The 17,047-nt window shown below is 37.2% G+C and overlaps 1 protein-coding gene across 1 annotated transcript; it reads left to right on the top strand.

Annotated features, from left to right (window-relative positions):
• Window positions 1-8,553: 8,553 nt before the first annotated feature.
• Window positions 8,554-15,876, top strand: LOC134747433 (uncharacterized). The gene is made up of 4 exons (XM_063682058.1): window positions 8,554-8,976; window positions 10,829-11,077; window positions 13,273-14,301; window positions 15,775-15,876. Exons 1-4 carry the CDS (start codon window positions 8,554-8,556, stop codon window positions 15,874-15,876), a joined length of 1,803 nt encoding a protein of 600 aa, XP_063538128.1.
• The last annotated feature ends 1,171 nt before the right edge of the window (window positions 15,877-17,047 follow it).

The raw sequence follows: 17,047 nt of genomic DNA, 5'->3' as shown, positions 1-17,047 counted from the left end.
AGGGACATTTTTTGACACTGGACATGAAAGTTTAAAAGAATCTGAGTCAATATCTAACTTTAAACCTAAAGTTTTGATGTCCTTATTCAGTTCCAGTTCTCCAACAACCTGCTGCTCTACTGGAATATTTGTCAAAATTAAAGGGTCATTAGCTGCCCATTTATGTAGTTTGAAACTACCTTTGGCAAGCAATTCTATCAACTGCGTTTGCGTGTCAACAATCTTTGCCAAACTATTCTCTGTATAAATGATGTCATCCACATATGTAGAGTTTAGTATTGCCGAACTGGCTAGAGGATATTGCCTCTCGAATTTCGTAGCCAGCTCGTTCAAGCATCTTGTTGAAAGATAACTTGATGACTTCATTCCATAGCAAACTGTGTTTAGCTGAATACATTTTATTGACTCTTTAGGAGTGTCTCGCCAGAGAATGTTTTGCAAAGATCGCTGATCTTTCTGTACTAAAATATTTCGGAACATACGCCTGATATCACAAGCAATGAAATATTTGTGCACTCTGAAGGACAACAATATGTCAAACAGCTCCTGTTGAACAATTGGCCCGTTCATTAAAATATTATTCAATGAAATCTTAGTACTCGTTAACATAGATCCATCGAAGACTACCCGAAGCTTAGTACTTACTGCATCCGGCCTTAAAACAGCTGAATGTCCCATAAAGTACACAGGATCTTTAGTAAGATCATATGAGGAAATGTCAACATATGATCCATGACCTAAGTCGAGATATTCATGAAATCCTTATAACCTTTATACAATTTCTTTCCTTTTGAAATCTCTTCTCAAGATTATAAAATCTTTTGAGAGCTAGCCCAAATGAATCCCCCAATGTATTGTTCACATCATAGATAGGTATTTTTAATGGCAATGAAACTGTAAATTGATTGTCATCAAGTTTGACAGTTTCAGTGAACAATTTTTCACACTGTTGTTGTTCAGATGTATGTTCCGCATATATTTCTGGTACTTTTTCTGTTTGCCAAAAATTAGACATAGTATCGCGTACATCGGTTTGACATTCTTGACAGAAAAGCGTAACAGCAGGTCGCTTAAGAATAGAAGATGGGACATCACCTCCTACTATGTAACCAAACTGTGTGTGAACCAAGCTGGGTGCGGCATCAGGATCGCCGCAGCTCCTCAGGCTGCGACAACAGGCACTGAAAAAAGATATTTGCAGCTAATAAAATATCTATCTCACTTGGAATATGGAAGGAGTCATCGGCCAGTGTTATATTTTCAGGGATCTCAATTTTTGAAATATCAATCTCAGTTTGTGGCATATTTTCCTTTGTAAATTTTTCTACCACTAACAGATTTACTTGTGCTTTATATGGATAAACACATGAGAAAATATCCAGTCGCAAACTATGTTTGACAGATTTATCTTCTAGAGTTACACCAGTTATTGTAGTACCTGGCAAGAGTGGGTAACCTAGTGCCTTTGCAAGTTTTGCTGTAATAAAGGAATTCTGAGATGCACAGTCAAGCATTGCTTTAACCATGATCTCCTTGCCACTTTTAGAAACCACTTTGACTTTTACCGTTGGCAACAACACAAGTGTCTGGTTATTAATGTTAGCCAATGACACCGATGGTTTCTCTTCATTAAGATGAAGTAGCGAGTTGTGGGATTCTTTGCACTCCTTACATTTAAAATGAAACCTGCACTTTCCTTGGTGAATGTTAAGACATATCTTGCACAGCTTTGTTTCCTTAACAAAATATATGCCAGCCACATGCCATATGGGCTCACCTAAAACCAGTCATAGACATAGGTAAGACATTAATTCCCGGTCAGACGCTTAAGAGAGTTCACATATTTTCAGACGGACCCAGTTCCCAGTACCGACAAAAAAAAAACAATTTTTATTTAATCAAATATTTCTCCACGCATTACAATGTCGATATCACGTGGTCGTTTTTCGAGAGTGGTCACGGAAAGGGTGTGGCTGATGCTATTGGAGGAGTTGTAAAAAGGGCTCTTGACAGACAAGTTTCTTACGGACGGGACATTATATCTGCATCAGATGTGAATTGTGTTCTAAAATCCACCGTTAAATCTATTAATGTGTTCTACATACATGAAACTGAAATTGAGAAAATCAAAAAACTTGTGCCTAAAAATAAAAGGGACGATGAAAATCCATCAGGTTATTTCTTTACCAAATGATAACTATATACACCATCGTATTCTGAGTTGTTTCTGCACTAAAAATAAAATACCTTGTAATTGTTACGATCTACTCAAGCACACATTTGTAAATTCAATAAAAACCAATCAGATTACCAAAAATAACTGTGACGAAACAGAAATTATAGACATTCCGGAATCTAGAACAGTTAGTATATGAATAAAAAAGATTTAGATTTTTTAATGAAAAGTTCCTTTTTCTGGTGCCAGACATGCAAACATTACACAGTGTACGATCACTATCCCATTGATGAATGCGAGTTCTGTTCTAATTAAAAACTTGTGTTGTATGTAAATTTATGTAAAAATTCGATTATACCTATAAGCTATAGTTTTAATTTAGAAACTAGTGTTCTTTTTAATTTAAAGTTTGAAAAGTTTTTTGAAAGAGTTTAGACTTGTTTACTATTAAGTTTTTAGTTGATTACAGCAATGTTGATTAGTGTTTAAAAAACCAAATCGACGTGCTCAAATTGAAATGGCTGTGTTTTATGTAGTATTTACAATTATTATGTACTGCGTAGTTTCTTAACTAGGTCTCCGATATAGAACTATTTAACTACACTTATAACTTACACGATCGTTAAAAAGGTATATAAGCCATTTAATGAAAATCATGACTGTAGAATAATTTGTGTTTAGAACACGATTGAGCTTTACTTGATTTATCTTTGCAATCACTATTTTTTGAGACGGTAAGTCTAAAAAGAGGTAAGAATTGTTAAATAACCTCGGTATTTGTTTTGATAGTAAGTATTTATATGTTTCAAGACACTTTTATTGAACGATAATAAATAATAAGTACAGTTAAGATTACCATCTTTTGTTTTGTAAGTGTTATGTTTTATGTGATGAGTGATGACGTCTTAAGAGAGTAAGACTGGTTAGTTGTGTTTTTTGAGAGCCGTTTATAAAATTGTTGAATATTCAATACTTAAGTAAAGTTAAAAGATTACTATCTTTTGTTTTTTAGGAGTTATATTTTTGTTACATATGTCTTGAGGGAGTAAGACTGGTTATTTGAGTATTTTCACATTATTTCCTTTGTAGTAAGCTACATTACCTATCTTTGTAGTCGACTGTACCTACACGGTATTTTTCGCATGAGCCGTGAAAAAGAGCCTGATAGCTCATTTACCTTTTTAGTAACACATATATATTACAAACTCTAACGTAAATATATTTATAAATATATATTTTATTGAACATAACAACGAAGTAAATCTTATGTAATACTTAAGTTTGACTTCCAAAAGAAATGTTCCAAACCGAAATTTAGTATTAATTAGTTACGTAATAATTCGTATGATTTTACAAAGGTTCTTATAGATCTCAATTTCTAGGTACATATATTATAATGGGTTACTACTATGTGCTCGATTTTTGGTGTAATTAAAAAAAATACTACCAATCAATCGTTATTTTATTTCATCAATTTCTCCTCTTGACAAAATAATTGTTTAAAACTTAATATTGAGGTACATTATATACACCTAGCCTTATATTTCATCCTTTGTTACCAATGGTCTTCTTTGTTACTGTCCCAACATTTTCACCGTCGTTATTTTCGTTTTATTTCATTTCTATTATATAAAAATAAATAATTCGGCTACTAATAAAACACATGAAAACGAAATTACAATATAATATACAAAACAATATTCAGATATGCTTACTTTACATAGAAAAAAAAACTATAAGGGTAATTTTATGTCAAGGTAACACAGAAAAAGAATCTGTACCAAATTTTTAAAGATAATTTTTAGTTTAATAGAATATTTTCACACGATTACATTACTTTTATAGTATTTTTTATAAAACACCAACATTTAAGGGATAAATTGTGCACCTCTTTATGATATTGATCAAAGAAAAAGTAACACAATAACAACCAATATTCTACTTACTCTCAATATTTTGCGATTTTTCATTATAAAACCTATTTAAAAAGCGGTTACTTGGTCAAAATCTGGAAATTTATAAAATATTCTATCAAATATCGTACATGAACTTTATATTTAGAGATATTTTGGTTTTTGGTCAATTTTGAAAACTACTGGCAAAAAAAAAAAAGAAACGCTCAAATGTCAAAATATAGTTTTTTTTTTGTTTATGGCATCGTGCTCCTGGCGCATTCAGCCAAACGAGTAAAACGGGGAAACGGAATTAAAGGATTACATACAATAAGGGATAACGGGTAATTCGGAATTTTGGAAAAGGATCAGGAAAAGGTAAATTATAGTAAGTTAAAGTTTAATGTTATGACGTGAGATAAATAAATATAATGATTTAAATATATATGGAGAAGAATCATTAACATACAGGAGTGTTGTAATAGATGTGGGAAACGGAACTTTCAAATCTGAAAGCTGTCTTAATAATATAGAACGGTCATATAGGTTACATGCAAAGAATATATGATTAAGATCAGCGGGATCAGCTCCACATGTACATGCAGAACTGGCCACGCGATTTAGTCGTTTCAGGTGTTCCGGTGAACAAACGTGACCCAATCTCATTCGAATTAACATACTAGTTGCAGGTTTTGGCAAAGAGATTTTAGCAAACCAGGGTTTGACAGGAATTGATGTTTGAATGCTCCGATAATGTAACGCAGCGGCACCCGCACCAGATGTCCATAATTTCGTCCATTCCTTTCGTAGGTATAATTTAGGCAGTGCCAACAAGTCTTCAGCAACATTCTTAAACGGAAACATGTCCCCACAACTAATGGCATCTCGAGCTAAGTCATCCACCCTTTCATTACCCTTAATCCCTCTGTGTCCAGGGATCCAATCAATGGAAACCGAATAACCTTTAAGGTGACATTTTAACAGTAGGCTACGGATTTGATAAATAATTGGGTTATTAGATTTAGATTTGAAAGGAAATTTATATATTGCCTGAAGTGAACTTAGGGAGTCTGAGAAAATAATTGCTTTTTTGAGATGCATTATAATGATGAACTCTATTGCTTTCAGGATTCCAAAGCACTCACCACTGTACACAGATGAAATATAGATTTGAAACGTAAAACGTTACTTGATTATTCCGTTCCACGCGCGGGCTTCGCTGCGCAGTGATTGGTGATCGTTGTGGTGCGTTTATGGAACGCGTTGCTTGCTGCCGGCTCGTAGAACACTGCACCGTCTGCACCGCTCAATGGCGGCACCTTTAAATTCGGCAATGCCAAACGGGACGACAGAAAAATTTTTCGTGCTTCTGGAATTCGCTGTTGCTTCTACGCAATCAATTTGATTTACTTACGGTTCGCGACTCAAAAGGACCATGTTAAAGTATATACTTTTGCCTTGGAGTACAAATAAGTAATTATGAATTAAAATGCGAAAGTACAAACGAATGCTTTTATATTTTGTCCAAGAAGAATGTTGACACATTGCTATGGTAACCAGTAGTTTTCTTAAATGTTGCTATATAAACTCTATTCTGCAACATAATGACTGTCGAATGGCGGATGACGAATGTCGGGAGACGGACGTCGAATAACGGATGTTGAATGACAGATGTCAGGTGGATGGTGGATGTATCATTCGAGGAAAATAAAGAATAATAAGTAGGTAAGTCTTCCTTCCTCTTCATATGTCGTGTACCCATGTAGAACGAGTTTTATTTCTTTCGAGTCTTTCTGCCTCTTCGCACAATAACGAAACGTTGACGTGGTAAGTTTGATGATTCGCCGCAAGCTTCGCCAGATGGCGCTCTGCGTTAACACTTTACACTGAATTGTTTTACTGCGATGTGAACATTTTACTGTGCGAAGTTCCACGGTGGGTCCCGGATCAATTTGTTCTGTAGAAGTTAGATATATATTTTTGCACTGACTGTTACATTACAGTACGTTGCCACAAGTATTTATAAAAAATAAATTTGTTTTAGCAATCATTGCCAAGCACTTGTCTCCTATTGACAATTGAGTCTGACATAAAAGAGCTCCAAATTGGCCAAAATGAAATGCTGCAACGATTAACAGCTTCATCTTCATTCACCGTTATAGAACATCCTCTACCGGCGGGCATAAAAGTACCGTGTGAGGACAGCGAGGACTTATCCGAAATCGAATCCTGGATTGCAATTCCAGAAAATTGTAAACTTCTGGTAAATTTACTAATAAATTCATGCTAGGTCAAATATTAGCACTGTTAGCCAGACCGCTAAACTTACTTTTTTTTATCTGGGGGTTTTAGCATTGAAGCTTTGTCACCCCCGTAATGCAAAGCGCAAGCTTACGAACTAACTACTATATTCCTAATTTATTGACGTAACATAAATGCTAAGTAGATCCCTGGCATCAACCGAGACTGACGGACGTCTGTTGTGATTTTCAATGATGCTCACGAGTTCCGTTCCGACTTGCTATTAAGGCGGTTCCCTGAGCTAGAAGGCGAAAAGTCTCCTTATATGATCCTGTTTTTCTAAGAGGCGTTGATATTCGTAGACGTGGAAAAAATATATGTAGTTCTTGACTATATTATCTTTAACATCATAGCTTCCGATACACGAATTATGACACTTCGCTCGATACAATTAATTCCCAAAGTAACCTCTAACTCGGACTTTTAATCCAACTTTACTCGGTTATTTATTATGTGGTACTATAAACAAAAAAAGAAGAAAAAACAATCTTAACTTAAATAATAATTTCATAGCTTTCGAATTTCGATATTGTAGGGTAACGTTTTTAAAATAAATAAAAATCGACAAAATTCGATCAAAATTGACACTTGGCGCACATGATCTTTCCCGTTCTTTCTTGCGAAATGTGACAGAGACAGCGGCAAGCCGATGGAACGGCCTTAAACAGGAATCTGTTATTCATATTTTGCAGGTAACATATCTCAGCCTTGTAGGTGGAAACAAGATACCAGTTATAATAAGAAGAATTTTAGAAAAGCTATTTACTAACAATTTTGCAGAATGAAAAATTAAAAAGACCAGGAGTGCGATTTTTGAATCTCACCAAGTGACTAATTCTCACCAATATGAGTGATTTCCGAGAGTTCGTATTTTTGAAACTCATTGGTAACTTACATTTGTCATACCTATGATGTCGCAGTTAAAGAGGTATTTCCCGTTCGATATATTTTTCATCGGCGCATCAAAAAAAAAATTTTTTTTTCGAAGATTTTTGAGCCCCCCTCCCCCCCGTGTAACGCGCCGTATCGTTTTCCTAAAAAATCCGTTCCCCCTATCCGTTCTTCCGTTTGCCGTAAAATTTTCGGGGAGGGGGAGAAACATTTTTTGTATGAAAAAAATTTTTTTTTCCAACACCTATTGTGTGTGGTATCATACGAAAGGGTTTTTTGAGGTGATTCTAAAAATATATCACATCATTACATTTCGGCCATTTTTTTAAATTAAAACAAAAAGAATTTTCGAAACATACCAAGTTTGGGGTCCTCCGGATACGATATGGCTGATTTTTTTTTTGTAAAAAAATATACCACAAATAATACGTGATATCCTCATATCCAACCCCAAGAAAGCAATTATGAAAATAATATCATTAACATTTATTTTTAAAGTTTTAATTGTACAAACTGACACAGTTCTACTTCAATACCTATTTTACGAGACTTATGGAACTGTACTGCAGATACGGTACATATTAATCATAAAATGATACGTAATATCCATATATTACATTTCATACAACAAAAAAGTGATATCCGCACATATACCGACACACAAAAATTTGAAACAAATGATTTAACGAAATAAAAAGAAGGGTGTTCCAAAGATTAAGGAACCCGAACATATAGATTTTGAAATATATTTAAGCGCATTAAATTGGAATGGTTTTCACGAGGATGAATTGATTGTAAAGGATAATTTACAAAATGGAAAACGAATTATTATTATATTTTCCCCAGCTGACATTACCAGTACCATCACCACTTGGTGCTGCCAGTGCTGGTTGTCCAACACTAACACAGGCGGCGGCGGTGGCTGTAGCAGCTCCACTTCACATTCGCCACCAGCCCAACTGCAAAAGCACAAGACGATGGGGACAAAGAAAATAACATTAATCCCTTGTACTGCCATGAGAGCGATTCCAGCGATGAAATGAAATCTTTTTATCGCGGATGTAAAAACAAGTTAATAAAAGCGTTCCTAAAGAATACTCTTATTAATACATGGCGCCTCCCCAATACTCCCCATGCGGTTACACACATTAAGAGCGGAAGTAGCGAGATTGTTAAAACGATTATATATCGAAGGTCACCATGACGATTGTCTCTCTCATAGAGGAGAACATTTCTAGGGTTATATGAGAGCGCTGTTAACGTTAATTTAGAACTCTTCGGACGATACAGTAAATGGATAAGGTTAATGATAACGATCAGGAGGTGGAGGAGGTGAAATCTTTCAATACTGTTTTATCTCCCACGCTGTTCTCGTTGTATGTCAATGACATGCCAAAAATCCCCGGTGTAAACTACGCTTTGTTTGCTGACGACACAGCGTTCTATGCGTCATCACGATCCCCAGCTAGGCTCACTTCACTTCTCCAGCGCGCAGCAGACTCCCTAGGCGACTGGTTCAACCGGTGGAGAATTGAGGTGAACTCTGATAAAAGCGTCGCTATTCTTTTCACCAGCAAGAACGGCGGCCTACAACACACTCAGAATAATTATGATAAAATAAAGCTTTTTAATAAACCCATTCAATGGAGCGAAAACGCAAAATATCTGGGCGTCACAATGGACAGTCGTCTCAATTTCCACAGGCATATCAAAACAGTAAGGGACAGGGCGGCGTTCATATTGGGTCGATTGCACCCACTTCTCAATCATAAAAGCAACATGTCAATCAGGAACAAAATCACATTATACAAGACTTGCGTTCGCCCGGTGCTCTCCTACGCAAGTGTAGTGTTTGCCCACTCCTCAACAGCAAAGTTGTATTCTATGCAAACATTGCAAAATCGTTTCATAAGAAGGGCGGTCGGCGCGCCTTGGTATGTCCGCAACGTCGACCTCCATCGAGACCTAGCCCTACAATCTATAAAAAGTTTCTTCCAGATGGCCTCTCGTAAATACTTCGATAGAGCCCCTCATCATACAACCCCCTTATCAACCAGACTGTTGACTACACCCCTAGACCTGACCCGAAAAGAGGGAATCGCGCCCAATGCTCGCTCTCTCTCTCTCTCCTTCTCGTGTAACTCACTGACAAACCAACAGACAAATCGACTAAAATAAATTCAAAACACTGACTGACTTACGTAGACATAATCTCGGAAATCTCTACGGAGGTAAAGACCTGCGTCCCTTCAGGACGCAGGCAACTCATTCTTTTCCCCCGGGATGCCCCTTCGGGACATCCCGGCGTCATCACATGGATATGATAGAGCTAATATTCAGTGATCGGAATAGGCAGAGTATATTTACCTACACTTGGTAGAACAAAGTCATGAAGTGGAGACTTCCTTGCGATAACATTTTTTTCCGGGACTTCCCGGATTTAAAAATCAGTAAAATAAATAAAATCTCACTATGTATCCCCAATGTACGTTAAATTAAATAGTAACCATAACACTACAAGTTTGTACTAGTTTACAGGTGATAATATAACATTATTGTATTTATATTATTTCAAACTTGTCCGTCTCTTTTACACCGATACCAGCTGTGTTTAAGTGAAAGAGTTAGAAATAACAGTATTACTATCAACTATGTTAATTGTACTTTCCATTGTTATCGTCTAAAATACAAAGCAGATGTCGTTATCACTTATCGCTGTTACCTGCTACCCTTTTTATGCATTACTTAAATAGAAAGTTGACATCAGTTTCTTACTATCCCTTGTCGAGTACGTACGGAAGTGTAGATACTGTGTTTTTTCGATATTTGACATTTGCTTGTTTACTGGAATTTCGCCTGCTATACTTGATTATGATTACACACGGCCTGAACTCGGACACCGATTTTGCTTTGATTGGATTTGGCGATTACTGGACACTGAAAACACCACGGATACTGCAAAACTACCAAGTTTCAAGGTAAGATAATGTATTTATTATTTAAAAATTTTACCTTTTTCATATATGGTCACGAACTATGACTATTGACTTAAGTCACTTACCTATGCTCATAATTTGGCCGAGTAATGTATTAAACCTACCTACATTATACTTACCGTACTGTACATAAATAGACACGTGTAAGCTTGTAAAGATTTAAATCATAAATATATGCGAAAAACACTATATACTTGCCAGACTACAACTAAATTTGAGAAAACGGTTGTAAACTGTACTCGGAGTTTGAAGTTTGTACCTTAAAATGGGGTTTTGTATTATTTGCAAGTTTGCACGTGTTGATTTTGATGGGAATTTGCAGCTTTGCTACACAAAGTTCAGCTCTTCGATAATGCGCGTCTCAAATATTTTTAATATTTGTACAAATGTGTTTTGTACATACTGCCGACCAAAAATCGCTCGTTAGTATGAACATGCGTACGCGTCTTCATACTAACGAGCTATTTTTGGTCGGCTAAAGCCGATTTCGCGTCGATAGGTTAAGAGAAACCTTACCCTTCATTCTGAAATATTTAAAGCTCATTGCTAACACTTCGTATAATTTATTTCAGGTACGCTTCGGAATATATTATATAATTTTTGTTGTCGACATGGCGAACAAAGTGAGACCCGAACTAGTCACTAGTTGGATTGTTAATAATCCGGAACTTGTATATGACGAAGCAAGTGGTATCATATTTTGCACCAAATGCGAGACCTCTTTCAAAGCCACGAAGAAAGGCAACGTTGATCGGCACATCAATGGAGCCATACATCAAGGCAGGCGACAAAATACTGAGAAAGAATTTTACTTCGACTTAGTAATTTTTTTAATTTTGTGTAACATCCCTTGGTCGCAAGTTAATAATTCTGCGTTCCAATCTTTTTTTGGCAAATATGTTTGCTACAGTGGTTGTTGTGTGTGCGTAGAAAAGAAAGTGCCATCTGAATCAATATTACGGAAAAGGTATCTAGATGAATTTTATAAAGATCGATCGATATCTCTTGACGAAACAACTGATTTTTTAGGAAGATATGTGGTTCATTTATTAGTGATGCCTTTAATAAAAAATGTAGCGACTCGACCGTATTTAATTGCATGTAAAGTGCTACAAAAGGTAAACGGGGAAACTATAGCAAATTTTGTGAACGAATCATTAAACGAAATGTGGGGAGAATCATTTGAAGAAAAATCTAACAATGTGCTTATGTTATGCTCTGACAGCGTGGCATACATGTTAAAAGCCGGACGTTTGTTAAAAATCGATTTTCCAAATATGTTGCACGTAACGTGCTTAGCACATGCCCTTAACAGAGTGGCAGAACAAATACGTTCTCAATACGAAAACGTTGATGATTTAGTAGCCAATGTAAAAAAGATATTTTTAAAATCACCTAACAGAGTAAGACTACTTAAGGATATGTACCCTAATTTACCGCTACCTCCTTAACCAGTAATTACTAGATGGGGTACATGGCTAAAGGCAACGTCGTACTATGCGGAACATTTTCAACAAATATCGGATGTTGTAGGTAATCTTAATAGCAATGAAGCAATATCTATAAGAAAAGCAAAAGCCGCGTTTAGAAAAGAAAATATTCAATCCCAACTAAATTTTATTCACGAAAACTATCGAATAATTCAAGTAGCACTTACAAAATTACAAGAGTCTAAATTATCGCTAGCAGAATATTTTGATATTATTGACAACGTTAGATGTGTTTTGAACTGGTCGTCGAACGAAATAATAGAAAATAAATTAGAGAAAGTTATAGAACGCAATCCTGACTATGACGTTGTTAGAGAAAAAAGTGAGAGAATTGTTCAAAGGATCGATGCAGATGATGATTCGATTTATAATTTTGCACCACTCACATCTGTAGACGTTGAACGGTCATTTTCTACATACAAGTGGATTTTAAGCGTGAAAAGAAATAGACTGAAAATTGAAAATGTGGAAAAAAATTATAGTAATATATTTCAATCATCTCCAGGAGAATAATAATAGTATTGAAATGAATAAAGGTTATGATTATGAATTTGATTCTGATAGTGACGAATAATTTTGTAAATTAAATGAAAACTGGATTTAATCGCGTAGCACTTACCCTAGCATAAAAGCAACTAATGAAAATCAAGTGCGGGTAATTCCAAAAACTCGTATAGTTAGAAAATGTTGACACAACTCCCTACCAGTATGCCTCTGACTACGGACGTAATACGTAATGTGACATCCGAAACCTTGGGCCAAATATAAACATAAGTGTTACGCGAATAAGTCCCGTTTTCATTTAATAATAGGTATGTGTGAAAATGGTGTTAGTTTAAATCAATATAATAATTTTGTATTTGTAGATTAAGTTGCAATGTTATTTATATTTAGATTTAGTAAAATAATAATAATTTTGTACATAAAGAGAGTTTATTAAAAATAAATATAGAAGAATCCGTTTATATATTGGTTGTTTTATTTTATGCCTATTTATTGTATTGAAGCAGTTTGTATTGTTTTTTGTACTATTCAGAACAATATTAATTATTCGGTAAATTCCCGGGACTTTATCCCGCAAAAAATTTAGTCGTAAGGAAGTCTCCACTTTTTATCTATGTTCTACCAAGTGTAGGTAAATATACTCTGCCTATTCCGATCACTGAAAATGTGTTAACTTTTACTGGACTAAAAAAAAAACAGCACCTGAATAGAAAATCTGCTTATCGTTTCTTACTCTATAAAAGTAGAAAAACAAAGTCTTGAAAGGTAGAAGACGGGACCTCTAATAGTTTCTGAGAAACAAGATACCTATTTTTGGGTCCCATACAAAAAAACAGACTTTATTTTTTTCTGCTGTCAATATGCCTTATTTCGCAAAAATGTATACCACATTTATTGTTCCTCATATAATTCTCTATTGGATAGCATTTTTCAAAAAATGATTATCTGAAAAAAGTGCGAATGTCCTCTTTTCGAGCCATCCAGCCCACCGTGTGGCGGCGGTACAAAGGGGCTTTGTGCAGAAGCTGTGCGGAGCATACCGCACAGTGTCCCTGAACTCGGCCCTAGTACTGACCGGGATCCTGCCCCTGGACCTCCGCATACGGGAAGCAGCCGAACTGTACAGAGCCAGAAAAGGCCTGACCCGTGCGTTGCCTGACGACAGGGAGGTGGAGGTTGCGTCAAGGTACACGGAGTCTCCTCACCCGGCCCTTTGCCAGGAGCTGAGCTTTACGAGCCTTCCGGACCGTGAAGCTCTGGAAAGATATGCGGTGCAGCAAGTAAATATGTATACCGACGGCAGTAAAATCGAGGGCAAAGTAGGAGCCTCCCTTTCCACATGGAAAGGTGAGCGCGAAGACCGAGCCATAAAAATTACATTAGCCAACTACTGCACCGTATATCAGGCCGAACTCCTGGCAATACACAGGGCGACCGAGGAGATTAAGAGGAGGGGTGAGGCGAGCTTCGGTATCTTCAGCGACTCAAGAGCTGCTCTTGAGACGCTGACAAACCGGGGCTCGCTCCACCGCTTAGCTCTGGAGGCAAGACGCAACCTTCAAGCCGCCTTTGACCAGGGCAAAGATGTCTCCTTGTTCTGGGTCAAGGCACACGCTGGACTCGCGGGCAACGAGAGGGCGGACGAGCTGGCGAAGGAGGCAGCGCTTTCGTCGGGGAGGAGGGCGGACTACGACCGGTGTCCAGTCTCATTCGCCAAGCGCTTCATACGCGAAGAGACGCTGGCCGAATGGGCCGGGAGATACGCGTCCGGTTCAACGGCCTCCGTGACGAAGGTGTTCTTCCCGGATGCGGTGGCTGCGTACCGGCTTGTAAGAAAGATCCAGCCGACGGGGGCCGTGACTCAGCTAATGACGGGGCATGGCGGGTTCTCCTCGTACCTACATAGATTCAAGTGCAAGGACAACCCATCATGCATCTGCGAGCCGAGTAAAGAGGAAACCGTGGAGCACCTAATAACAGAATGCCCGGTCCACGACTATGCGCGAATAAAGTGCGAAGCCGAAATGGGAGTGCCGATAAAGTGGGAAAACGTAAGCACAATAATAGAAGGCAAAAAGGAGAGAGAAATATTCCTGAAATTTTGTACAAAAATTGTTAATGTCGTAAAAAATAGAAATAGATAAACAATTATATTATGTACTCACATATATTATAAGAATATATTAGGAGAAACATAAATAAAAATTGTGAATAAAAATAGCAAACAGAAAATGTAATATAATTAAATGCAATAGATATAAGAAGTTTGTAAAAAGTAATAATAAAAGTCAAAAAAAAAAGTCTCTGACTTAAACCATGTCAGAGGACATTACCTCCCCCCAGATCCTAGAAATAAAGTAAATAGAAAACTGTAGAAAAAAAGAAATAATGTAGATAAACAGCATAGGGAAATAAACAAATGGCAGTCCCAGCCGTAGAGACCGAAAGACGAAGAAAGCAAGAAAGAACAGTATGAAGAATGAAAGTGCGAGAGGCAAGAAAGCGAGAACTGGAATGAATATGATAGAATAGGCTCCGATCCATGTGGAGGTAGAAGTATTAAAAAAAAAAAACTAAATTCAACCTAACATATTATTCAGTAACCTAACCTAAACCTAAGTTTAACTTAACTAAAATTAACCTAACTTAGTATTCAAAGTAACCTGCTTACACCTAACCTACATCCAAGTTAAGTTTTAACCTTTAGTAGTTTTAAGTTTAGGTATTTAGGTTTTAACCTAAATACCTAAACTTACCCATCTAAATTAAAATATCCTACATATCTTATACTTACCTATACTATGTCGACCTTTATTTTATTTAGTTTTACTTATTTCTAAAGCATTATTTTTGTTTGTGATAAATGCAATTCAACCAAGCGTAACCTTTTTATGAATTATATCTTAATAAACTTAATACCTCTCATTATCGAATAATAGGCTTGTTTTCATGTACATTTTTATGTTTTTTTTTGTAACACGATAAATAAACCTCATAGTAACATGTTTCTTTGTATTATTAAAAAATAAAACGGGATAAGGGCAGGGAGAAGATTTAAAAAAAAATTACGAGACGATTCAACATGATTTAGTCTGATGCATCGGCATTTCTGGTGCATTTGTATTCATTGTTATTATTTATTTATTGGAAATAATGTAAGTTTACAGTTTAAAACCAATTCACTTACATGCTAGGAGTACAGATATGAGTAGGAACATGGAAACTAATTAAAACTAACCTCAACATTAATACTTATCAAAACATGCGAATAAAAATGTCAAAACAAATTCTAATTTCAAATTTACTTACACGCTAGGAAACAAAAAAAAATCGGGTATAATATTAAACAATGTCAATAAAATATACAACATATAAAATAAAATGTCATGACAGTCAATTAAAATTATAAAAATTCAAAAATTGCCTAGCAGTTCTGCACAAATGTGCTAAACGATCGGCGAACATGTCAGCGTCTACATACTGAGTGAGCATTAAATGGAGCAATGATAAAGCACGCGTGGTAGGTGCGTGCCTCGCGTAACACGTGCGAGCGGCCGGCCGCAGCAACACACACGGCCGGCGACGCGGTGCGACCGCCCCGTCTACATCCCGCGGTACCCTCCTAGGCACTAACAACCCTATCCTCCCTAACACCTCTGGGCTATCAACTTGGTGATGAACGATTGAGAGATAGTGCACCAGGAGCAACAACTTCCGCCTTAACTCGAGCGTGTCTAGCCCAACCATCCCCGAGACAAAGATGGAAGGGTAGAGGTACGGGTAATATCCGTAGGCTTTTTTATACAACCAGCGTGCAAATTTTCGTTGTATTTTTTCAAGCATTAGGGAATACTTCGCCTCATACGGATCCCAGACAACCGCACCATACTCCAACTTGCTGCGCACGTACGCGTTAAAGAGAAACTTAGCCACTCCAACGTGAAACTGCTTGGATATTCTCATTACAAATCCTAAGGTTTTACTGGCCTGCTTGCTAATACGAGTGATATGCGAATGGAAGTCGAATTTTTTGTCTAATATTAAACCTAGGTCTCGGATTTCACTAACTTTCTCCAACGAGGAACCCGCCAAGCTGTACCCAGTTTGGAGATCAGAACGCTTACGCGAGAAAGTTATCGCCTTACACTTTTTCACGTTAAAGGGAAGTCGATTTCTCTCACTCCACCTGGCAGCAGCATCAATATCAGCTTGCATCGATGCACTGTCGCTAATACTACGAATACCTAGGAACAGCTTCAGGTCATCGGCGAAAAGAAGACACTTAGCAGCACTGATTGTGTCGGGCAAGTCGTTTATCATGAGGAGAAAAAGAGTGGGCCCCAAGGTACTGCCCTGACTCACACCAGACAGCGTACAGTAGTCACTAGACTCGAAGCCGCCCACCCTGACGTACTGCTGCCTGCCACACATGTAATTAGCAAAGAAATCTAATAGCTTTGGTGTGAAGCCCGCTAGCGCTAGCTTCCTCAGCAATATGTCGTTGTCGACCAGGTCGAATGCCTTTTTGAAGTCGAAATACGCAGCATCGACCTGGTACCCCTCATCCATCTCTTTGCAGACATAGCGAGGGCAACGAGATTCGTGACTGTAGATCGCGACTTACGGAAGCCGTGCTGACTGGGTTGCAAGCGATCAGCCACCTGCAGACTTAGATGGCGGTTAAGTATGATTTCAAATACTTTCCCAAACACAGGAAGAACAGCTATAGGCCTAAAGGAGGTAATATCTGTATTGTTACCATCCTTAGGAACCGGTGTCACCCTAGAAGTTTTCCAG

This window comes from Cydia strobilella, chromosome 14, assembly GCF_947568885.1.
Source record: "Cydia strobilella chromosome 14, ilCydStro3.1, whole genome shotgun sequence".
In the NCBI taxonomy this organism is placed as follows: Eukaryota; Metazoa; Arthropoda; class Insecta; order Lepidoptera; family Tortricidae; genus Cydia; species Cydia strobilella.
This window is presented reverse-complemented; position numbering and strand designations above follow the sequence as displayed.